This window comes from Oncorhynchus masou, chromosome 30, assembly GCF_036934945.1.
Source record: "Oncorhynchus masou masou isolate Uvic2021 chromosome 30, UVic_Omas_1.1, whole genome shotgun sequence".
Lineage (NCBI taxonomy): Eukaryota > Metazoa > Chordata > Actinopteri > Salmoniformes > Salmonidae > Oncorhynchus > Oncorhynchus masou.
The window spans coordinates 51,823,225-51,848,269 of NC_088241.1; the positions used below are offsets into that span (position 1 = coordinate 51,823,225).

Consider the following 25,045-nt stretch of genomic DNA (forward strand, 5'->3'; position numbering starts at 1 on the left):
ATGGTTATGAATAATACATAGGGATACATTTTGAAATAGTAGCTAATTACTAGAGGAAAGGAAATGCAAATGTATGTTTTTCAGTGTACCAGTATCAGTACACACACACACACACACAATTTGACGCTTGGAGAAAATTTGAAATTTGCCATTTGGAGAAATGTGGACAAACGTTGGAATTTTAAGTCAAATTGTTAAAACCAGGAGATCTTGTCACACACCACACACACACACGCACACGCACACACACACACACACGCGCACACACACACACACAAAGAAAAACAAGAGACTGACAAGAGAGAGGAAGAGGAGCATTGCCTGTCTCTCTTGTCTTCTTTCTTCCTGTTTCAATTGTGCCAATATGAGGGCTCCTGTCCACTTTTACCATCCTCCCCATCACCCAATCCCCTCAACCCTGCCCTGTCCTCCCTCTGTGTCTCTCTCTGTCTGGTTGTGTTCCAGTGATGTTTTGCCCTGTCTGTCAGGTTGATTGGGGAGATGTTCTGAGTAGCACTGGCTTTATAGTCTACTCTAAACCAGGACAGACTGATTATATAAGGCTACTGCATCACATACAGTAGAGCCTCTTATACACTACTACTAGCTAGGTATTTATACTACAATGGTACTTCTGCTTCAACAATGCATAGAGATCTAGCACCTATAACACACACTGTGAATCTCTTAAGATGAGTGGAGCGTAGTGCCTATCTATTTAGCTTTCATTTTGTGTGTGCATGTGTGTGTGTGTGTGTGTGTATGTGCTTGTGTGCATTTGTTTATGTAAGCCACTGTCTCAGATAGGCGTTTTCCTGCAGTGTATTTATACCACTATGGGCCTCCAGATGAATATTTAACGTATGGAGATGTGTCACCTGGTACAGAGGGATCAGGCTCTATCTGCACACCGACATTACAGCAGAGTCTCCCTCAATGCTGAAACCCCAAGATTGTTCTGTGTCCCAGATGGTACCCTATTCCCTATATGGTGCATTACTTTTGATCAGAGCACTAGGACAAAAATATGGGATAGGATGCCATTTGGGACTCAGAGTGTTTGGTTTAAGAATTTAGTCTAGTGAACTAATGACTGCAGGTTTTAAACAGCATAATCCAATCCATGTTTCATTAATCAGTTTTTCTGGCCTTCTGTTAAGGCCAGGCACCACACCCTAATAGGGTAAATGTTTCCCCTTAATCATATCACAATCAACTTATACCAGTTCAATGTTGACACAAAAAGAATACTTAAAAAAAACATGTTTATGAAATATTGTATTAATATGATAATTAGGTGATACAGTTGAAGTCAGAAGTTTACATACACTTAGATTGGAGTCATTAAAACTTGTTTTTCAACCACTTCACACATTTCTTGTGAGCAAAGTATAGTTTTGGCAAGTCGGTTAGGACATCTACTTTGTGCATGACACAAGTAATTTTTCCAACAATTGTTTACAGACAGATTATTTAACTTATAGTTCGCTGTATCACAATTCCAGTGGGTCAGAAGTTTACATACACTAAGTTGACTATGCCTTTAAACAGCTTGGAAAATTCCAGAAAATTATATCATGGCTTTAGAAGCTTCTGATCGGCTAATTGACATCATGTGAGTCAATTGGAGGTGTACCTGTGGATGTATTTCAATGCCTACCTTCAAACTCAATGCCTCTTTGCTTGACGTCATGGGAAAATCCAAATAAATCAGCCAAGACCTCAGAAAAAAATATTGTAAACCTCCACAAGTCTGGTTCATCCTTGGGAGCAATTTACAAACGACTGAAGGTACCACGTTCATCTGTACGCAAGTATAAACATCATGGGACCACGCAGCTGTCATACCGCTCAGGAAGGAGATGTGTTCTGTCTCCTAGAGATGAACGTACATTGGTGCAAAAAGTGCAAATCAATCCCAGAACAACAGCAAAGGACATTGTGAAGATTCAGTAAAACAAGTCCTATATCGACATAACCTGAAAGGCCACTAAGCAAGGAAGAAGCCACTGCTCTAAAACCGTCAAAAAAAGTCAGACAACGGTTTGCAAATGCACATGGGGACAAAGTTACTTTTTGGAGAAATGTCCTCTGGTCTGATGAAACAAAAATATAACTGTTTGGCCATAATGACCATCGTTATGTTTGGAGGAAAAAGGGGGAGGATTGCAACCGTAAGAACACCATCCCAACCGTGAAGCATGGGGGTGGCAGCATCATGTTGTGGGGGTGCTTTGCTGCAGGAGGGACTAGTGCACTTCACAAAATAGAAGGCATCATGAGGCAGGAAAATTATGTGGATATATTGAAGCAACATCTCAAGACATCAAGTTAAAGCTTGGTCGCAAATGCATCTTCCAAATGGACAATGACCCCAAGCACACTTCCAAAGTTGTGGCAAAATGGCTTAAGGACAACAAAGTCAAAATATTGGAGTGGCCATCACAAAGCCCTGACCTCAATCCTGTAGAAAATTTGTGGGCAGAACTGAAAAAGTGTGTGCGAGCAAGGAGGCCTACAAACCTGACTCAGTTACACCAGCTCTGTCAGGAGGAATGGGCCAAAATTCACCCAACATTGTGGGAAGCTTGTGGAAGGCTATCCAAAATGTTTGACCCAAGTTAAACAATTAAATAAATACGAATTGAGTGTATGTAAACTTCTGACCCACTGGGAATGTGATGAAAGAAATAAAAGCTGAAATAAATAATTCTCTCTATTATTATTCTGACATTTCACAGTCTTAAAATGAAGTGGTGATCCTAACTGACCTAAGACAGGGGATATTTACTAGGATTAAATGTCAGGAATTGTGAAAAACTGTGTTTAAATGTAATTGGCTAAGGTGTATGTAAACTTCCGACTTCAACTGAATCTCATTAAATATCTGCATGTTTGCATAGCATGCAAATTCATTTTTCTAGACACTGGAGGAAGTCTAAGTTTGAACCAGACGTATACATAGCAGATTGTGGATAAATACTTGTTTTCATCTTTCTATCTGTAAAATACTAAAGAAAGGTACAAACATTTAATTTCAAAAGAAACTGTCATAAAGAATAGCGATGTGACACCATATCGAGTTGGAGAATACCTCGAAGGATTACCACACAACATTTGGTGGATGCAGATGCTTCTGAAGCTGAGAGAAATTAGTTGGTGTGTGGGATGAGTCTGACTTTCAGGAAAAGGCTGTTAAAGATAAGTACACTGAATTAAGATTACCGAACGCAAAGTTAGACCCAATCACCATCTCTTCAAAGTAAGTTACTACATATAGTCCAATTTGTAAAATGTTCTATGAAATTGGCTTTTACATATGTGTGTTTCAATATAGTGAGATTGGAAGTAATGGATGTACATGTACATTACAATTCATGAAATGTTGATGACAGTATGATAAACTAACGGAAATATACATTTTCATCAACTTTTGCCATTTTTATTTAGACTCTTTGGTAATACTAATATTAATGGACCAAAATACCCCAAAATCTCAAAATGGAGAAGTAGATGCAAAAATGTCATTCTACCCTGTGATGCCTGGGCTTAATGAGTGACCTGGAACCACAGAGTCACTGTAATCAGTAGACACGCATTGGCTTATTAGGGAGGGAAAATACAGCCTGGAGCCAGGAGCTGCCTGAGGAACTTGTGTGTGTGTGTGTGTGTGTGTGTGTGTGTGTGTGTGTGTTTGTGTGCACAGTTAAATGGGGGCGAACTGCAAGCGAGCCTCAGCGTGTGTGTGTGGTTCACCTTTAGAGACATATTCATGGTGACTGTCATTAGCATAAGGGGAAGGAGCTCAGAGGAGTAGAAACATATGCCGTGCTCCTGTCTCTGAGGATCTAGAGGAATACATTAGATAACTCTTGTCTGTTGTGTTGGGATAGGATCACTGTGACTCGGTGAAAAATGCATGATCTGATAGTGGATTCCAACTGGACCGGATATCATCTGTGGCAGTGTTGTAGGTTCTACCTTTTAGAAATGTCTATCTGTTACCTTAAGAAGATGTAGAGAGAAGTGATGTGGTGATAAGGTAGAATAGTAATTTCCTGTCTTTTACAACCCTACCTTCTCCCTCTCCCTCTCTGTCCACTGCTCTCTCTCTCTCTCTCTCTCTCTCTCCTCTGTCTCCCTCTGTCTCTTTACACCCCCACTCTGTCACTTCTTTCTCCTCTCTCCTCTATCACTCTCTCTTTACGCTCTCTCTTTCTCCCTCCAGGTGACATCTAGTCGTGCGGCCCAGCAGCAGGCAGGGGGAGGGGGAGGTAGTGGAGGAGACCCCTTCTCTCAGAGCCATGGCAGTGCCTTTCATCTGCCTGATGCACAGCTTCCCACAATCGGTATACTGTATATCTGCATTATATATATATACAATATACCTACAATACCAGTACACATCTACATTATATAAATGCAATATACTGTATACATAACATTGTATAGACAGAATTTAGAGAGAGAGATAATATCCTTAAAGAGACCAGAAACCACACATGCCATCCAATCTTTTTAGCTTTTGTTAGAAATTATTGTTTTCTAATACAGTACATACCATTATACATAAAGAGAAATGAGACGGAGATAATACCATTAAAGGTACTACACATGGCATCCAATACTTTCAGCTTTGGTTAGAAATTGCCCTTATGCACAGATCTAGCAACAGCTTAGGGAAAGTGCTAAACTGGTATTAGATCAGCATCTAGAGGACTATTGTTCTTCAACCTTGTTATAACCCCTGTTCCATCTGATCCTAGGTCACTACTACTCCAGTTCCACCCTGCCTGCCCAGCGTGTGAGTTCACCTCTGACCGGAGGTGGAGGTGGAGGGTCTGGTTCTCCCAGCAAGCTGCAGCGCCTGGGCTCAGCCTCAGACACACTGGGCTACGCTACCACCCAGCGCCTACCTTCCTCCTCCTCATCCTCACCCAACAAACAGTCCCCAGCCAACCGACTCGCCAAGTCCTACAGGTAGGGCCATTTCATTGGCTGGTTTGGGAGAAGAACGAGGTTAAACCTACAATTGAAAACATTTAAAATGATTTCATAACCAAACAATTTGTTATGCTTACAGCACCACTGGTGCCGTGACAACAACCGGGTCTCCGCTGAGGGTGGGCTCTCCACCCAACTCCATAGCAACAGTTGCCGGGGGAGGGGCTAGCGCTTCATCATCCCCACTACACCTGGTGTGTATTGAAACACAGATATTCAATGCATAGTACTGCACATTATTCTTAAGCAACATTCTCTAGAATAAAAATAATCAAGTCTGTTCTACACAATGGGTTTCTATGTGAATCACTAGATGAGTTCGGGCATAGGGAGCTACGCTACTCTGTCTCCTAAAAGACTGGCTGCTCACCACGCCTCCGACCAGTACAAGATATCCCATGAGCTCTATGCTACCGCTACGCTACAGAGGCCCGGCAGTCTGGCAGGTAAGACGTACACACACGTGTGCAACGACGCTATTCTCCAAGTGAATCCCTCCATGTATGCAATGCAAACGCTGAATATTTTTCCTCTGCTGTTATTTACTCTTCTGTATAGAGTTAAGTGAGTCCTTGGCCTAGAGTTGGTCTTTACCTTGTTATGTGGTCTGACTGTTGTCCTCGGTGTGAGTGAGTTGTTGACTGTTATCTTTGAGTTAGAGTTACTCAGTGGTAATAACTGTCTGTCAGGTTACTAACATCTTTTCTCTTATTGATCCCAATAACAGACCCGTGGCTCTGCAGTAATGAGTGGTTGTGCTCTGCAGTGTGTGTGTGTGTGTGTGTGTGTGTGTGTGTGTGTGTGTGTGTGTGTGTGTGTGTGTGTGTGTGTGTGTTGAATAAGCTGTGTGTTTGTTGAATGTCATCTGAAGGTTCAGTGCTTCTGAAGACTGCAATCAGCCTCTTATACAGCTGAGTCGTGATGCTTCAAGGGCTTTTTGTGTGGAGAGAGAATAGAACACAGGCCAGGGTTGTGCTCTATATTACACTTATAGAGAGTTTTGGAGACATTACTTTATACAAACACTCAATGATGTCTTTAGCTAGTGTCAGGTCCTTAAAAATTCCATCAATTCTAAAATTTAAATTAAATTGTTTTCTAAGATTTGAAACAAGACAGGATGTTGAAGATCGTTGACAGTGTACATTTGAAACACTGCGAGCTGTAACATGAATGCAACACTGAATGTTTGGGCTGTGTTATGCTAGCTACTTGTTTAGTAATAATAATGTATTTATTTGTCTTTGACGTTGAGCACAAACATCAAAGTGAAAACGTTAATGACTTTGTTAGAGAATGAGTTAAATCCTCAAGAGTAACAGGCGAAAGCAATACTTTGTAGTGGTGTTGCATTGTGGTTTTATGATCATATTTATATAATACTTTATAATAATATAGTTCATGTTTCCTTCTTAGCACACAAACAGGAGGTTAAGAGCTGAACACAGGCAGCAGGGGACTTGGGCTGGTTTTGCATATTCCTTTTATTTCCTTTAATCATTATAAAAGTTTTCTGACTGTATCAAATTTCAAGTTTCATAGTGTCATGGGAGGCCAGCTCCCTCCCTCTCTCTCTCCATCCCTCCATCCTAACAGTTGAGCACTTTGATTTGGGGAGCCTGAGCAGTGACTCAGTAAGTCTCCATGAGACATCAAAGAAGGGAGGGAAGAGAGCCGGAGAGGAGAGGAGGATGACAAGGATGAGACAGGCGACGGAGTGTGTCCATCATTCTAATTAGTGCTCCTCTCTTCTTGGTTCCATCCTTCCTTCCTTTCTGTCCTTTCTGTCCATATTCAAACCCTCATTTTGGTAAATGACCATCAGTAGTGTTAAAGGGAGGCAGCTTCCTTCTCTTCATTATCACTACTAGATCAAATCACATGTTATTTGTCACAAATACAACAGGTGGAGACCTTACAGTGAAACACTCACTTACAAGCTAACAACAATTACTAACAATAAAGTTTTAAGAAAATAAAGTTTAGAAAATGTTTAGTAAATAAACTAAAGGGAAAAAGGGAGAAAAAAAGTAACACAATAAAACAAGAATAATGAGGCTATATACAGTTGTACTAGTATTGAGTCAATGTGCAGGGGTACAGGTTAGTCGAGGTACTGTACATGCAGGTAGGGGTAAAGTGCCTATGCAAGTAGCAGCAGTGTAAAAACAAAGGGGGCGGGGTTGGAAATGCAAATAATCAGGGGGCCATTTGATTAATTGTTCAGCAGTCTTATTGCTTGGGGGTAGAAGCTGTTAATGAGCCTTTTGGACCTAGACTTGGTGGTCCGGTACCGCTTGCCGTGCGGTAGCAGAGAGAACAGTCTATGACTTGGGTGGCTGGAGTCTTTGACATTTTTTTGGGCCTCTGACACGGCTAGTATAGAGGTCCTGGATGGCAGGAAGCTTGGCCCCAGTGATGTACTGGGCTGTACGCACTACCCTTGGTAGCGCCTTACTGTCAGATGCCGAGCAGTTGCCATTCCAGGCGGTGATGCAACCGGTCAGGATGCTCTCGATGGTGCAGCTATAGAACTTTTTGATGACCCATGCCAAATATTTTGTTTTATTATTAGCTCTCTCTGTCTCACTCTAGGTCTCTGTCTCTGTCTCTTGCTCTTTCACTCCCCTCTCCCCCTTCCTTCTTCCTCCCAGGGAGGGCCTACCATACATTTGTTATGCAGTGTAATGAACAAGCGCTCAGTGAGGAAAGTCAGAGGTGTCTGTGTTCGGGAATCCTGCCAGAAAAGGGGGAAACGCGTGCGCACGCACACACACACACACACACACACACACACACACACACACACACACACACACACAAAGGACTGAGGAAAATGCATTTTGAATCTTATTATTTTATGGCTGATGCTAGACAATATGCTCTATAGAGATTACATAACAACGCTGTCCTCCCTACACAGTAGCATGGTAAAATACCCTCTACCACTGCAGATCAGCACAATATACAGTACCAGTCAAAAGTTTGGACACACCTACTCATTCAAGGGTTTTTCTTTATTTTTACTGTTCTCTACATTGTAGAATAATAGTGAAGATATCAAAACTATGAAATAACACACATGGAATCATGTAGTAACCAAAAAAGTTGTTAAACAAATCAAAATATATTTTAGATTCTTCAAAGTACCCACCCTTAGCCTGGATGACAGCTTAGCACACACTTGGCATTCTCTCAACCAGCTTCACCTGGAATGCTATCCAACAGTCTTGAAGGAGTTCCCACATATGCTGAACACTTGTTGGCTGCTTTTCCTTCACCATCTCACTTTGGTTGAGGTCGGGTGATTGTGGAGACCAGGTCATCTGATGCAGCACTCCATCACTCTCCTTCTTGGTCAAATAGCCCTTACACAGCCTTGAGGTGTGTTCGGTCATTGTCCTGATGAAAAACAAATCACAATCCCACTAAGCGCAAACCAGATGGGATGGCTTATCGCTGCAGAATGCTGTGGTAGCCATGCTGGTTAAGTGTGCCTTGAATTATAAATAATTCACTGGCGGTGTCACCAGCAAAGCACCCCCACACCACCACGCCTTCTCTTCCATGCTTCACTTTGGGAATTACACATGGAGAGAGCATCCGTTCACCTACTCTGCGTCTCACAAAGAAACGCCGTTTCTTTGTGAGAGAAATCTCAAATTTAGACTCATCAGACCAAAGTACAGACTTCCACCGATCTAATATCCATTGCTCGTGTTTCTTGGCTCAAGCAAGTCTCTTCTTATTATGAGTGTCCTTCAGTAGTGGTTTCTTTGCAGCAATTCGACCATGAAGGCCTGATTTATGCCGTCTCCTCTGAACAGTTGATGTTGAGATGTGTCTGATACTTGAATTATGAAGCATTTATTTGAGCTGCAATCTGAGGTGCAGTTATCTCTAATCAACTTATCCTCTATCCTCGCAGCAGAGGTAACTCTGGGTCTTCCTTTCCTGAGGCGGTCACCATGAGAGACAGTTTCATCACAGCGCTTGATGGTTTTTGTGACTGCACTTGAAGAAACTTTCAAAGTTCTTGACATTTTCCGGATTCACTGACCTCCATTTCTTAAAGTAATGTTGGACTGTTGTTTCTCTTTGCTTATTTGAGCTGTTCTTGCAATAATATGGACTTGGTCTTTTACCAAATAGGGCTATCTTCTGTATACCACCCCTACTTTGTCACAACACAGCTGATTGGCTCAAACACATTATGAAGGAAATAAATTCCACAAATTAACTTTTAACAAGGCATACCTGTTAATATTTTCTAATTTGTATACATTTTAATCTCACTTTCTGTCTACAAACTAAATATACTTTCCTGCAACCAGCCTCACCCATTATGGTACGGATATGCTATTTTTATTCCTTATAACTGGAACCTCCGCCAGGAGCTAGCCAGCTAACTAGCTACTAGTCTTTGTTAGCCACGGCGAGCAGTCTTCACATTTAGCTCGGACACCGCAGCTTTAGCTCGGACAATACATGCCAGTCTGCACAGAGCGATATCAACCCAGAGCATATCGGACTGCTTCTCTCTTCCACATCACCGGATTCCTGCCGCTCTGGATCATTACACCGGATCATCGTAGCTAGCTACTACTGAGTGGCTACTGTTAGCTAATGCCTCTGTCCCGAAGCAAGCACCGGTTAGCCTTGAGCTAGCCTCGAGCTAGGCCCATATACCAGCTAATTCTAGGGCTACAATACCTCTTTTGCCAATTGGCCTGGACCCTTTATTGTCGACACAGAGACCCACCGATCCCCCTGGTGTGGTCTCAACAGGCTTTTCCGTTGCGATGTCGCCAAAGACCCATCTTCTTGCCCCGGCCTGCTAGCTTTCTAAACACTGTCCCCCCCGCTTGACTAGCGTAGTACTGAATACTGAACGGCTCCCTGACTGACCTATTGCTGTTCTTTGGACCCTATGATCACTCAGCTACACAGCTGATCCCCCTGGACTGTTTCAATTACATGGTACCTAATTTTGTTTTCCTGTCGGCACCATCCTCGAACTCAGGTCCTGTATGTTCCTTAACTGACCCGCTCTGCCCATTCATCTCCATTTACCCGTTGTTGTCTTAGCTCTCCTGATCAACACCTGTCACTGCTTTCTGCCTCTCTCTAATGTCAATATGCCTCTCTCTAATGTCATATATGCCTTGTCTAATGCTGTCTTGGCTAGTTCTTATTGTTTTATTTCACTGTAGAGCACTCAGTCCCGCTCACCTTAGATATCTCTTTTGTCCCACCCCCCACACATGCGGAGACCTCACCTGGCTTAACTGGTGCCACCAGAGACGAAACCTCTCTCATCGTCACTCAACGTCTATGTTTACCTACACTGTACTCACATCCTACCATACCCTTGTCTGTACATTATGCCCTGAACCTATTCTACCACGCCCAGAAATCTTCTCCTTTTGTTCTCTGTTCCCAACGCACGAGACGACCAGGTCTTATAGCCTTTAACCTTATTCTACTCCTCCCCTGGTGATGTAGAGGTTAACCCAGGCCCTGTAGACCCCAGTACCACACCTATTCCACAGGCGCTATCATTTGTTGACTTCTGTAACCGTAAAATCCTTGGTTCCATGCATGGTATCAGAAGCCTCCTCCCTAAGTTTGTTTTACTAACTGCTTTAGCACACTCCGCCAACCCTGATGTCCTAGCCGTGTCTGAATCCTGGCTTAGGATGGCCACCAAAAATTCTGAAATTTCCATTCCCAACTACAAAATTTTCCACCAAGGTTGAACTGCAAAAGGGAGCGAAGTCGCAATCTACTACAGAGATAGCCTACAGAGTTCTGTCATGCCTTCCAGGTCTGTGCCCAAACAGTTTGAGCTTCTACTTTTAAAAATCCATCTTTCCAGAAATAAGTCTCACACTGTTGCCATTTGTTATAGACCCCCCCTCAGCCCCCAGCTGTGCCCTGGACTCCTTATGTGAATTGATTGCCCCCCCATTTATCTTCAGAGTTCGTACTGTTAGGTGACCTAAACTGGGATATGGTTATCACCCCGGCCGTCTTACAATCTAAGCCAGATGCCATCAATCTCACACAAATTATCAAGGAACCTACCAGGTACAACCCCAAATCCGTAAACATGGGCACCCTCATAGACATCATCCTGACCAACCTGCCCTCTAAATACACCTCTGCTTTCTTCAACCAGGATCTCAGCAATCACTGCCCTAATTGCAATCTGTCCGTAATGGGTCCGCGGTGAAACAATCACCCCTCATCACTGCCAAACGCTCCCTAAAACACTTCAGCGAGCAGGCCTTTCTAATTGACCTGGCCCGGGTATCCTGGAAAGGATATTGACCTCATCCCGTCAGTAGAGATGCCTGGTTATTCTTTAAAAGTGCTTTCCTCGTCATCTTAAATAAGCATGCCCCATTCAAAAAATGTAGAACTAAGAACAGATATAGCCCTTGGTTCACTCCAGACTTGACTGCCCTTGACCATCACAAAAACATCCTGTGGCCTACTGCATTAGCATCGAATAGCCCCCACGATATGCAACGTTTCAGGGAAGTTGTATACACACTCAGTTAAAAGGATAGCTTTTTCAAACAGAAATTTGCTTCCTGTAGCACATATTCCAAAGGTTTTGGGACACTGTAAAGTCCATGGAGAATAAGAGTACCTCCACTCAGCTGCCCACTGTACTGTGGATAGGAAACACTGTCACCACCAATAAAGCCATGACAATCGAGAATATCAATAAGCATTTTTATACGGCTGGCCATGCTTTCTACCTGGCTACCCCTACCCCTACCCCGGCCAACATCTCTGCACAACCTGCAGCAATTTGCCCAAGCCCCCCGCTCCTCCTTCACCCATATCCAAATAGCTGATGTTCAGAAAGAGCTGCAAAACCGGGGCCCCTACAGATCACCTGGGCTAGACAATCTGGACCCTCTCTTTCTAAAGTTATCCGCCGCAATTGTTGCAACCTCTATTACTAGCCTGTTCAACCTCACTTTCGTATCGTCTGAGATCCCTAAAGATTGGAAAGCTGCCTCGGTCACCCACATCTTCAAAGGGGAGACACTCTAGACCCAAACTGTTACAGACCTAAATCCATTCTGCCCTGCCTTTCTAAAGTCTTCGAAAGCCAAGTTAACAAACAGACCATCGACCACTTCGAATCCCACCGTACCTTCTCGGCTAAGCAATCTGGTATGAAAGACAGTATTGTGCAGGCGTCTTCATCGATCTGGCCAAGCCTTTCGACTCTGTCAATCATCGCATTCTTATCGGCAGACTCAAAAGCCTTGGTTTCTCAAATGACTGCCTCGCCTGGTTCACCAACTACTTGTCAGATAGATTTCAGTGTGTCAAATCGGAGGGCCTGTTGTCCGGACGTCTGGCAGTCTCTATGGGGGTGCCACAGGGTTAAATTCTCGGGCCGACTCTTTTCTCCGTATATATCAATGAAGTCGCTCTTGCTGCTGGTGATTCCCTGATCCATCTCTACGCAGACGACACCATTCTGTATACTTCTGGCCCTTCTTTGGACACTGTGTTAACAAACCTCCAGACGAGCTTCAATGCCATACAACACTCATTCCGTTGCCTCCAACTTCTCTTAAATGCAAGTAAAACTAAATGCATGCTCTTCAACCGATCTCTGCACGCACCCGCCCACCCGACTAGCATCACTACTCTGGACGGTTCTGACTTAGAATATGTGGACAACTACAAATACCTAGGGGTCTGGTTAGACTGTAAACTCTCCTTCCAGACTCACATTAAGCATCTCCAATACAAAATTAAATCTAGAATCGGCTTCCTATTTCGCAACAAAGCCTCCTTCACTCATGCTGCAGAACATACCCTTGTAAAACTGACTATCCTCCCGATCCTTGACTTCGGCGATGTCATTTACAAAATAGCCTCCAACATTCTACTTAGCAAATTGTATCTAGTCTATCAATGCCAATGCCATCTGTTTTGTCACCAAAGCCCCATATAATTCCCACCACTGCGACCTGTATGCTCTCGTTGAATGGCCCTCGCTTCATATTCGTCTTCAAACCCACTGGCTCCTGGTCATCTATAAGTCTTTGCTAGGTAAAGCCCCACCTTATCTCAGCTCACTGCTCACCATAGCAACACCCACCCATAGTATGCGCTCCAGCAGGTATATTTTACTGGTCATCCCCAAAGCCCCAAACTCCTCCTTTGGCCGCCTTTCCTTCCAGTTCTCTGCTGCCAATGACTGGAACGAATTGCAAAAATCACTGAACCTGCAGACTTATATCTCCCTCACTAACTTTAAGCATCAGCTGTCAGAGCAGCTTACAGATCACTGCACCTGTACACAGCCCATCTGCGAATAGCCCACCCAACTACCTCATCCCCATATTGTTGTTTATTTCTGCTCTATTGCACCCCAGTATCTCTACTTCATCATCTGTACATCTCACTCCAGTGTTAATGCTGAATTGTAATTATTTCACCACTATGGCCACTGGGGAGGCAGTGTAGCCTAGTGGTTAGAGCATTGGACTAGTAACCGAAATGTTGCAATTTCAAATCCCAGAGCTGACAAGTTACAAATCTGTCGTTCTTCCCCTGAACAAGGCTGTTAACCCTTGGCCAGGTCGCAGTTGTAAATGAGAACTTGTTCTCAACTGGCCCACCTGGACTTCTTATGGCTGGGGGCAGTATTGAGTAGCTTGGTTTTCAAATATTATATCTGTTTGGGCTTCTTGCAATCTATAAAGTATTTGAAATAATTTTACAGCCCACTGACCATCTGCTTAAAAAAGAAGATTAATCTAGTTGATGATCCCTACCATAGAGGTTATGGGAGTAGATGCTGGAGGCTATGGGAGTAGAGGAGGCTAGAGAGAGACTATTGGGACAGAAGATAAGATGATTACAGAGAAAGAGAGGAAAGGCTGGAGACTATGGGACTATGCTTCTCTCTTCCACATCACCGGATTCCTGCCGCTCTGGATCATTACACCGGATCATCGTAGCTAGCTACTACTGAGTGGCTACTGTTAGCTAATGCCTCTGTCCCGAAGCAAGCACCGGTTAGCCTTGAGCTAGCCTCGAGCTAGGCCCATATACCAGCTAATTCTAGGGCTACAATACCTCTTTTGCCAATTGGCCTGGACCCTTTATTGTCGACACAGAGACCCACCGATCCCCCTGGTGTGGTCTCAACAGGCTTTTCCGTTGCGATGTCGCCAAAGACCCATCTTCTTGCCCCGGCCTGCTAGCTTTCTAAACACTGTGTCCCCCGCTTGACTAGCGTAGTACTGAATACTGAACGGCTCCCTGACTGACCTATTGCTGTTCTTTGGACCCTATGATCACTCAGCTACACAGCTGATCCCCCTGGACTGTTTCAATTACATGGTACCTAATTTTGTTTTCCTGTCGGCACCATCCTCGAACTCAGGTCCTGTATGTTCCTTAACTGACCTGCTCTGCCCATTCATCTCCATTTACCCGTTGTTGTCTTAGCTCTCCTGATCAACACCTGTCACTGCTTTCTGCCTCTCTCTAATGTCAATATGCCTCTCTCTAATGTCATATATGCCTTGTCTAATGCTGTCTTGGCTAGTTCTTATTGTTTTATTTCACTGTAGAGCACTCAGTCCCGCTCACCTTAGATATCTCTTTTGTCCCACCCCCCACACATGCGGAGACCTCACCTGGCTTAACTGGTGCCACCAGAGACGAAACCTCTCTCATCGTCACTCAACGTCTATGTTTACCTACACTGTACTCACATCCTACCATACCCTTGTCTGTACATTATGCCCTGAACCTATTCTACCACGCCCAGAAATCTTCTCCTTTTGTTCTCTGTTCCCAACGCACGAGACGACCAGGTCTTATAGCCTTTAACCTTATCCTACTCCTCCCCTGGTGATGTAGAGGTTAACCCAGGCCCTGTAGACCCCAGTACCACACCTATTCCACAGGCGCTATCATTTGTTGACTTCTGTAACCGTAAAATCCTTGGTTCCATGCATGGTATCAGAAGCCTCCTCCCTAAGTTTGTTTTACTAACTGCTTTAGCACACTCCGCCAACCCTGATGTCCTAGCCGTGTCTGAATCCTGGCTTAGGATGGCCACCAAAAATTCTGAAATTTCCATTCCCAACTACAAAATTTTCCACCAAGGTTGAACTGCAAAAGGGAGCGAAGTCGCAATCTACTACAGAGATAGCCTACAGAGTTCTGTCATGCCTTCCAGGTCTGTGCCCAAACAGTTTGAGCTTCTACTTTTAAAAATCCATCTTTCCAGAAATAAGTCTCACACTGTTGCCATTTGTTATAGACCCCCCTCAGCCCCCAGCTGTGCCCTGGACTCCTTATGTGAATTGATTGCCCCCCATTTATCTTCAGAGTTCGTACTGTTAGGTGACCTAAACTGGGATATGGTTATCACCCCGGCCGTCTTACAATCTAAGCCAGATGCCATCAATCTCACACAAATTATCAAGGAACCTACCAGGTACAACCCCAAATCCGTAAACATGGGCACCCTCATAGACATCATCCTGACCAACCTGCCCTCTAAATACACCTCTGCTTTCTTCAACCAGGATCTCAGCAATCACTGCCCTAATTGCAATCTGTCCGTAATGGGTCCGTGGTGAAACAATCACCCCTCATCACTGCCAAACGCTCCCTAAAACACTTCAGCGAGCAGGCCTTTCTAATTGACCTGGCCCGGGTATCCTGGAAAGGATATTGACCTCATCCCGTCAGTAGAGATGCCTGGTTATTCTTTAAAAGTGCTTTCCTCGTCATCTTAAATAAGCATGCCCCATTCAAAAAATGTAGAACTAAGAACAGATATAGCCCTTGGTTCACTCCAGACTTGACTGCCCTTGACCATCACAAAAACATCCTGTGGCCTACTGCATTAGCATCGAATAGCCCCCACGATATGCAACGTTTCAGGGAAGTTGTATACACACTCAGTTAAAAGGATAGCTTTTTCAAACAGAAATTTGCTTCCTGTAGCACATATTCCAAAGGTTTTGGGACACTGTAAAGTCCATGGAGAATAAGAGTACCTCCACTCAGCTGCCCACTGTACTGTGGATAGGAAACACTGTCACCACCAATAAAGCCATGACAATCGAGAATATCAATAAGCATTTTTATACGGCTGGCCATGCTTTCTACCTGGCTACCCCTACCCCTACCCCGGCCAACATCTCTGCACAACCTGCAGCAATTTGCCCAAGCCCCCCGCTCCTCCTTCACCCATATCCAAATAGCTGATGTTCAGAAAGAGCTGCAAAACCGGGGCCCCTACAGATCACCTGGGCTAGACAATCTGGACCCTCTCTTTCTAAAGTTATCCGCCGCAATTGTTGCAACCTCTATTACTAGCCTGTTCAACCTCACTTTCGTATCGTCTGAGATCCCTAAAGATTGGAAAGCTGCCTCGGTCACCCACATCTTCAAAGGGGGAGACACTCTAGACCCAAACTGTTACAGACCTAAATCCATTCTGCCCTGCCTTTCTAAAGTCTTCGAAAGCCAAGTTAACAAACAGACCATCGACCACTTCGAATCCCACCGTACCTTCTCGGCTAAGCAATCTGGTATGAAAGACAGTATTGTGCAGGCGTCTTCATCGATCTGGCCAAGCCTTTCGACTCTGTCAATCATCGCATTCTTATCGGCAGACTCAAAAGCCTTGGTTTCTCAAATGACTGCCTCGCCTGGTTCACCAACTACTTGTCAGATAGATTTCAGTGTGTCAAATCGGAGGGCCTGTTGTCCGGACGTCTGGCAGTCTCTATGGGGGTGCCACAGGGTTAAATTCTCGGGCCGACTCTTTTCTCCGTATATATCAATGAAGTCGCTCTTGCTGCTGGTGATTCCCTGATCCATCTCTACGCAGACGACACCATTCTGTATACTTCTGGCCCTTCTTTGGACACTGTGTTAACAAACCTCCAGACGAGCTTCAATGCCATACAACACTCATTCCGTTGCCTCCAACTTCTCTTAAATGCAAGTAAAACTAAATGCATGCTCTTCAACCGATCTCTGCACGCACCCGCCCACCCGACTAGCATCACTACTCTGACGGTTCTGACTTAGAATATGTGGACAACTACAAATACCTAGGGGTCTGGTTAGACTGTAAACTCTCCTTCCAGACTCACATTAAGTATCTCCAATACAAAATTAAATCTAGAATCGGCTTCCTATTTGCAACAAAGCCTCCTTCACTCATGCTGCAGAACATACCCTTGTAAAACTGACTATCCTCCCGATCCTTGACTTCGGCGATGTCATTTACAAAATAGCCTCCAACATTCTACTTAGCAAATTGTATCTAGTCTATCAATGCCAATGCCATCTGTTTTGTCACCAAAGCCCCATATAATTCCCACCACTGCGACCTGTATGCTCTCGTTGAATGGCCCTCGCTTCATATTCGTCTTCAAACCCACTGGCTCCTGGTCATCTATAAGTCTTTGCTAGGTAAAGCCCCACCTTATCTCAGCTCACTGCTCACCATAGCAACACCCACCCATAGTATGCGCTCCAGCAGGTATATTTTACTGGTCATCCCCAAAGCCCCAAACTCCTCCTTTGGCCGCCTTTCCTTCCAGTTCTCTGCTGCCAATGACTGGAACGAATTGCAAAAATCACTGAACCTGCAGACTTATATCTCCCTCACTAACTTTAAGCATCAGCTGTCAGAGCAGCTTACAGATCACTGCACCTGTACACAGCCCATCTGCGAATAGCCCACCCAACTACCTCATCCCCATATTGTTGTTTATTTCTGCTCTATTGCACCCCAGTATCTCTACTTCATCATCTGTACATCTCACTCCAGTGTTAATGCTGAATTGTAATTATTTCACCACTATGGCCACTGGGGAGGCAGTGTAGCCTAGTGGTTAGAGCATTGGACTAGTAACCGAAATGTTGCAATTTCAAATCCCAGAGCTGACAAGTTACAAATCTGTCGTTCTTCCCCTGAACAAGGCTGTTAACCCTTGGCCAGGTCGCAGTTGTAAATGAGAACTTGTTCTCAACTGGCCCACCTGGACTTCTTATGGCTGGGGGCAGTATTGAGTAGCTTGGTTTTCAAATATTATATCTGTTTGGGCTTCTTGCAATCTATAAAGTATTTGAAATAATTTTACAGCCCACTGACCATCTGCTTAAAAAAGAAGATTAATCTAGTTGATGATCCCTACCATAGAGGTTATGGGAGTAGAGGCTGGAGGCTATGGGAGTAGAGGAGGCTAGAGAGAGACTATTGGGACAGAAGATAAGATGATTACAGAGAAAGAGAGGAAAGGCTGGAGACTATGGGAGTAGAGGAGGCTAGAGAGAGACTATTGGGACAGAAGATAAGATGATTACAGAGAAAGAGAGGAGAGGCTGGAGACTATGGGAGTAGAGGAGACTAGAGAGAGACTATTGGGACAGAAGATAAGATGATTACAGAGAAAGAGAGGAGAGGCTGGAGACTATGGGAGTGGAGGAGGCTAGAGAGAGACTATTGGGACAGAAGATAAGATGATTACAGAGAAAGAGAGGAGAGGCTGGAGACTATGGGAGTAGAGGAGGCTAGAGAGAGACTATTGGGACAGAAGATATGATTACAGAGAAAGAGAGGAAAGGCTGGAGACTATGGGAGTAGACGAGGCTAGAGAGAGACTATTGGGACAGAAGATAAGATGATTACAGAGAAGGAGAGGAGAGGCTAGAGCACTTAGGGACAATGTGTATGGAGAATTACATTTTGCTGGAGAAAAGTCAATACTCAGGGCTGATTTCTCTCTCTCCCGTCTCTCTGTCTTTCTCTCTGTCTTTCTCTCTCTTCCTCCCTCCCTTACACTCTCCCTCCCCCTCTCCAGGTTCCAGGGGTTCCTACAGTAATCAGCACAGTCACTGCGGTCCAGACCTGCGTCCCCTGGGATCCCCAGACCACCACAAAGAGCCCATCTATGAGGACAGAGTCAACCACTACCACAAAGGACCTATGAGGGGACTGGGAAACAACACTGGTAAGACTATATAATCCATCCTACAGTATTTAAACACACACACACACACCTTTAATATGTACACACACTAACAAAAAGAGAAAAATAGAGATAGACACAGTTCTGTCTGCAGCACATACTAACCTCCAGTATTCTTCAATAGAGACTAATTTGTGTTATCTAGATGTGGGTTTAGGTATGCTGTCAAAATCCTATTACAGCATCATTCTACATGAGAATAGCCCTCTCTGTCACGCTAGGCTGTATCTTCTCACAGTCATTAACCAGCCAGGCATTAATAACTATCATTACCATGTGGGTCAGATAGTGATTATGCTAAATAAGCTACTATAGATTACTTATTGTTTGGATCAATGGGTATGGTACATGAAAGATAAATAAATTGCTTGCAGGCAAAGAGCATGTCTTTAAGCCTGCGCGCTATGGCAGGGTGTATCCAAGCTTGTTTATTGGGCAATATGATATAACGATTTGTTTACTCTCTAAGAAGTACATTATTACATGTTTGAGGGTTTGCTACCTTGCAAACACAATTATAGCATATACAATTTACTGTTATTGCAGTAGATCAATTCTAATGCAGTCGGTTTATATCATAAAACACACACTGGGACTCATTTGCCTTATCTTTCCCACAGCGAGACCAAAGAGTAGGAAATCTCTTAGTGAGCGGTATTGATCCATTCCTGAGTTATTGGCTTGTTTAATGCAGCCGGCTACAGAACAGTGTGTTTAAAGATGGTTAGATTGACCACTGCAGGGCCTGTGTGCGGCTAATAGGGATTCAAAATGAATAAGTGATGCCTCAGTCACACACACACATGTACACACATACGAACACACACCCGCAACACACACACACATATATTTGTTTTGCTATGCTTGTGGGGACCAAACAATTGATTCACTTTCAAAATCATATTTTCCCTTAACCCTTAAAACCCTTAACCTAACCTAACCTTGACCATAACCCCAACCTTAACCCCAAACCCATAAACCTAACACTAAACCTAACCCCTAACCCCAATTTGAACACTAATTGTAACCCTAAACCTCACCCCAAAGCTGAAAATGGTATTTTTCCTTTTTAGGGGCCCGGCGAAATGTCCCCACTTGTCCGAATTTTCCCTGTTTATGTAACGCTCGTCGGAAGAAGTGGACCAAGGTGCAGCGTGGTACATGTTCATGATCCTTTATTAAAACGGAACACCAAGCAAAACAACAAAAGACCAACGAACGTCACGTTCCGTAGGCTACGCAGAGCTAACAAAAAACAACATCCCACAACCTAAAGTGGCCAAACAGGCTGCCTAAGTGTGATTCCCAATCAGAGACAGCTGTCCCTGATTGAGAACCATACCCGGCCAAAACATAGAAACCCAAAACATAGAAATAAAGAACATAGAATGCCCCCCCAAATCACACCCTGACCAACCCAAATAGAGACATAAAAAGGCTCTCTAAGGTCAGGTTTAACGTGACAGTTTAACGAATCTTGTGAGGACTTCTGTTCTCCACAAGGATAGTAAAACCAAAACACACACACAAACACACACTCCATAAGATTCATAATGTCGAAGTGATGCCTTGTAGTAATGACCAGATGAAAATCTGACATTGAGAAAGGTATAGTCAGTATAACAGTAGCATAACAGTATAGTCAGTACAACAGTATAGTCATTATAACAGTATAGTCAGTATAAAAGTAGTATAACAGTATAGTCAGTATAGCAGTATAGTCAGTATAGCAGTATAGTCAGTATAACAGTATAGTCATTATAACAGTATAGTCATAACAGTATAGTCAGTATAACAGTATAGTCAGTATAACAGTATAGTCTTTTAGTATAGTCATTATAACAGTATAGTCAGTATAACAGTATAGTCATTATAACAGTATAGTCAGTATAACAGTATAGTCATTATAACAGTATAGTCAGTATAAAAGTAGTATAACAGTATAGTCAGTATAACAGTATAGTCTTTTTTTAGTATAGTCAGTATAACAGTATAGTCATTATAACAGTATAGTCAGTATAACAGTATAGTCAGTATAACAGTATAGTCAGTATAGCAGTATAGTCATTATAACAGTATAGTCAGTATAACAGTATAGTCAGTATAGCAGTATAGTCAGTATAACAGTATAGTCATTTTCAGTATAGTCATTACTATAACAGTATAGTCAGTATAACAGTATAGTCAGTATAACGGTATAGTCAGTATAGCAGTATAGTCATTATAACAGTATAGTCTGTATAGCAGTATAGTCAGTATAACAGTATAGTCATTATAACAGTATAGTCAGTATAGCAGTATAGTCAGTATAGCAGTATAGTCATTATAACAGTATAGTCATTTTCAGTATAGTCATTAGTATAACGGTATAGTCATTATAACAGTATAATCAGTATAGCAGTATAGTCAGTATAACAGTATAGTCATTATAACAGTATAGTCAGTATAACAGTATAGTCAGTATAACAGTATAGTCATTATTACTGTATAGTCATTATAACAGTATAGTCAGTATAACAGTATAGTCATTTTCAGTATAGTCATTACTATAACAGTATAGTCAGTATAACAGTATAGTCATTATAACAGTATAGTCTGTATAGCAGTATAGTCATTATAACAGTATAGTCAGTATAGCAGTATAGTCAGTATAACAGTATAGTCATTATAACAGTATAGTCAGTATAGCAGTATAGTCAGTATAACAGTATAGTCATTATAACAGTATAGTCATTTTCTACAATCACCTATCCGGACCCGTTGTACTACCGACGCGGAGCCCCACCGGGCCTTCATGACTGTACTACTGGAGTTATCCAACTGGCCTCTCCGTTGCGACGTTACCTGAACGCCCATCTGCGGCCCGCTAATAGTTAGCTGTCTTATCAGCTGCTACCTGAATAGGTCTATCAGACAATTTTCTTGGGTCACTATAACTATATCTATTTTGCCAGTTGGATTGGTCCACTCTACCACACGGAACCCCACTAATCTACCGACGGAAACGCACAAGGTGGCTAAAAACAGACCTCCATCCTCTGCTAGCTTGCTACCCATGGCCCGGCTAGCTGTCTATAACAGTATGTTATAACAGTAGTCAGTATAACAGTAGTATAACAATATAGTCATTATAACAGTACAGTCATTATAACAGTATAGTCAGTATAGCAGTAGTATAGCAGTATAACAGTAGTATAACAGTATAGTCAGTACAACAGTATAGTCAGTATATAACAGTACAGTCATTATAACAGTATAGTCAGCATAACAGTATAGCCAGCATAACAGTATAGTCATCAGTATAACGGTATAGTCAGTATAACAGTATAGTCATTAGTATAATGGTATAGTCAGTATAACAGTATAGTCTTTTTTTGTACAGTCATTATAACAGTATAGTCAGTATAACAGTATAGTCAGTATAACAGTATAGTCATTTTCAGTATAGTCATTTTCAGTATAGTCGTTAGTATAATGGTATAGTCAGTATAACAGTATAGTCATTATAACAGTATAGTCAGTATAACAGTATAGTCATTTTCAGTATAGTCATTAGTATAATGGTATAGTCAGTATAACAGTATAGTCATTAGTATAATGGTATAGTCAGTATAACAGTATAGTCTTTTTTTGTACAGTCATTATAACAGTATAGTCATTATAACAGTATAGTCAGTATAACAGTAGTATAACAATATAGTCAGTATATAACAGTGTAGTCAGTATAACAGTAGTATAACAGTATAGTCAGTATAACAGTATAGTCAGTATAACAGTAGTATAACAGTATAGTCAGTATAACAGTATAGTCAGTATAACAGTAGTATAACAGTATAGTCAGTATAACAGTATAGTCAGTATAACAGTAGTATAACAGTATAGTCACTATATAACAGTGTAGTCAGTATAACAGTATAGTCAGTATAACAGTATAGTCAGTATAACTGTATAGTCAGTATAACAGTAGTATAACAGTATAGTCACTATATAACAGTATAGTCAGTATAACAGTATAGTCAGTATAACAGTATAGTCAGTATAACAGTATAGTCAGTATAACAGTAGTATAACAGTATAGTCACTATATAACAGTGTAGTCAGTATATAACAGTATAACAGTATAGTCAGTATAACAGTATAGTCAGTATAACAGTATAGTCAGTATAACAGTATAGTCAGTATCAGTATAGTCAGTATAATAACAGTAGTATAACAGTATAGTCATAGTATAACAGTATAGTCATTATAACAGTATAGTCATTATAACAGTATAGTCATTATAACAGTATAGTCATTATAACAGTATAGTCAGTATAGCAGTATAGTCATTATAACAGTATAGTCATTATAACAGTATAGTCATTATAACAGTATAGTCAGTATAGCAGTATAGTCAATATAACAGTATAGTCATTATAACAGTATAGTCATTATAACAGTATAGTCATTATAACAGTATAGTCAGTATAGCAGTATAGTCAATATAACAGTATAGTCATTATAACAGTATAGTCAGTATAGCAGTATAGTCAATATAACAGTATAGTCATTATAACAGTATAGTCATTTTAACAGTATAGTCACTATATAACAGTATAGTCAGTATAACATTATAGTTAGTATAACAGTATAGTCATTCAAGCAGTATTATACCAGTATAGTAATTTTTAGTCAGTTTAACCGTAGTATAACAGTATAGTCAGTATATAACAGTATAGCCAGTATATAACAGTATAGTCAGTATATAACAGTATAGTCAGTATATAACAGTATAGTCAGTATATAACAGTATAGCCAGTATATAACAGTATAGTCAGTATAACAGTATAGCCAGTATTTAACAGTATAATCAGTTTAACACTATAGTCATTATAACAGTTTCATCAGTATAACAGTATAGTCAGTATAACAGTTAGTCATTTAAGCAGTATTATAACAGTATAGTTATTTTAACAGTTGTATAACAGTATAGTCAGTATATCAGTAGTATAACAGTATAGTCAGTATGTAACAGTGTAGTCAGTATAACAGTATAGTCAATATAACAGTTTAGTCTAAAAATCTCAACTTCAACCCGCCGAATCCCACCGGACCTCATCCACTATACAATCTGGTTTCAGAGCTGGTCATGGGTGCACCTCAGCCACGCTCAAGGTCCTAAACAATATCTTAACCGCCATCGATAAGAAACAATACTGTGCAGCCGTAATCATTGACCTGGCCAAGGCTTTCGACTCTGTCAATCACCACATCCTTATCGGCAGACTCGATAGCCTTTGTTTCTCAAATGATTGCCTCGCCTGGTTCACCAACTACTTCTCTGATAGAGTTCAGTGTGTCAAATCGGAGGGCCTGTTGTCCAGGCCTCTGGCAGTCTCTATGGGGGTGCCACAGGGTTCAATTCTTGGGCCGACTCTCTTCTCTGTATACATCAATGATGTCGCTCTTGCAGCTGGTGAGTCTCTGATCCACCTCTACGCAGACGACACCATTCTGTATACTTCTGGTCCTTCTTTGGACACTGTGTTAACAACCCTCCAGATGAGCTTCAATGCTATACAACTCTCATTCCGTGGCCTCCAACTGCTCTTAAATACAAGTAAAACTAAATGCATGCACTTCAACCGATCGTTGCCTGCACCTGCCCGCCCATCCAGCATCACTACTCTGGACGGTTCTGACTTAGAATATGTGGACAACTACAGATACCTAGGTGTCTGGTTAGACTGTAAAGTCTCCTTCCAGACACACATCAAACATCTCCAATCCAAAGTTAAATCTAGAATTGGCTTCCTATTTCGTAGCAAAGCATCCTTCACTCGTGCTGCCAAACATACCATCGTAAAACAGACCATCCTACCAATTCTCGACTTCGGCGAAGTCATTTACAAAATAGCCTCCAATGCCCTACTCAATAAATTGGATGCAGTCTATCACAGTGCCATCAGTTTTGTCACCAAAGCCCCATATACTACCCACCACTGCGA

At 42.2% G+C, this 25,045-nt stretch overlaps 1 protein-coding gene across 1 annotated transcript in view; it reads left to right on the forward strand.

Moving 5' to 3' along the window:
• The window catches only part of LOC135522735 (catenin delta-2-like), a 401,912-nt gene that overhangs the window by 176,058 nt on the left and 200,809 nt on the right, over nucleotides 1-25,045 (forward strand). Inside the window, exons 7-11 of the mRNA XM_064949274.1 lie at nucleotides 4,229-4,349; nucleotides 4,767-4,980; nucleotides 5,084-5,198; nucleotides 5,318-5,450; nucleotides 18,891-19,040. Of these exons, the coding sequence (XP_064805346.1) occupies nucleotides 4,229-4,349; nucleotides 4,767-4,980; nucleotides 5,084-5,198; nucleotides 5,318-5,450; nucleotides 18,891-19,040 (733 nt within the window). The remainder of the gene's footprint in view (nucleotides 1-4,228; nucleotides 4,350-4,766; nucleotides 4,981-5,083; nucleotides 5,199-5,317; nucleotides 5,451-18,890; nucleotides 19,041-25,045) is intronic.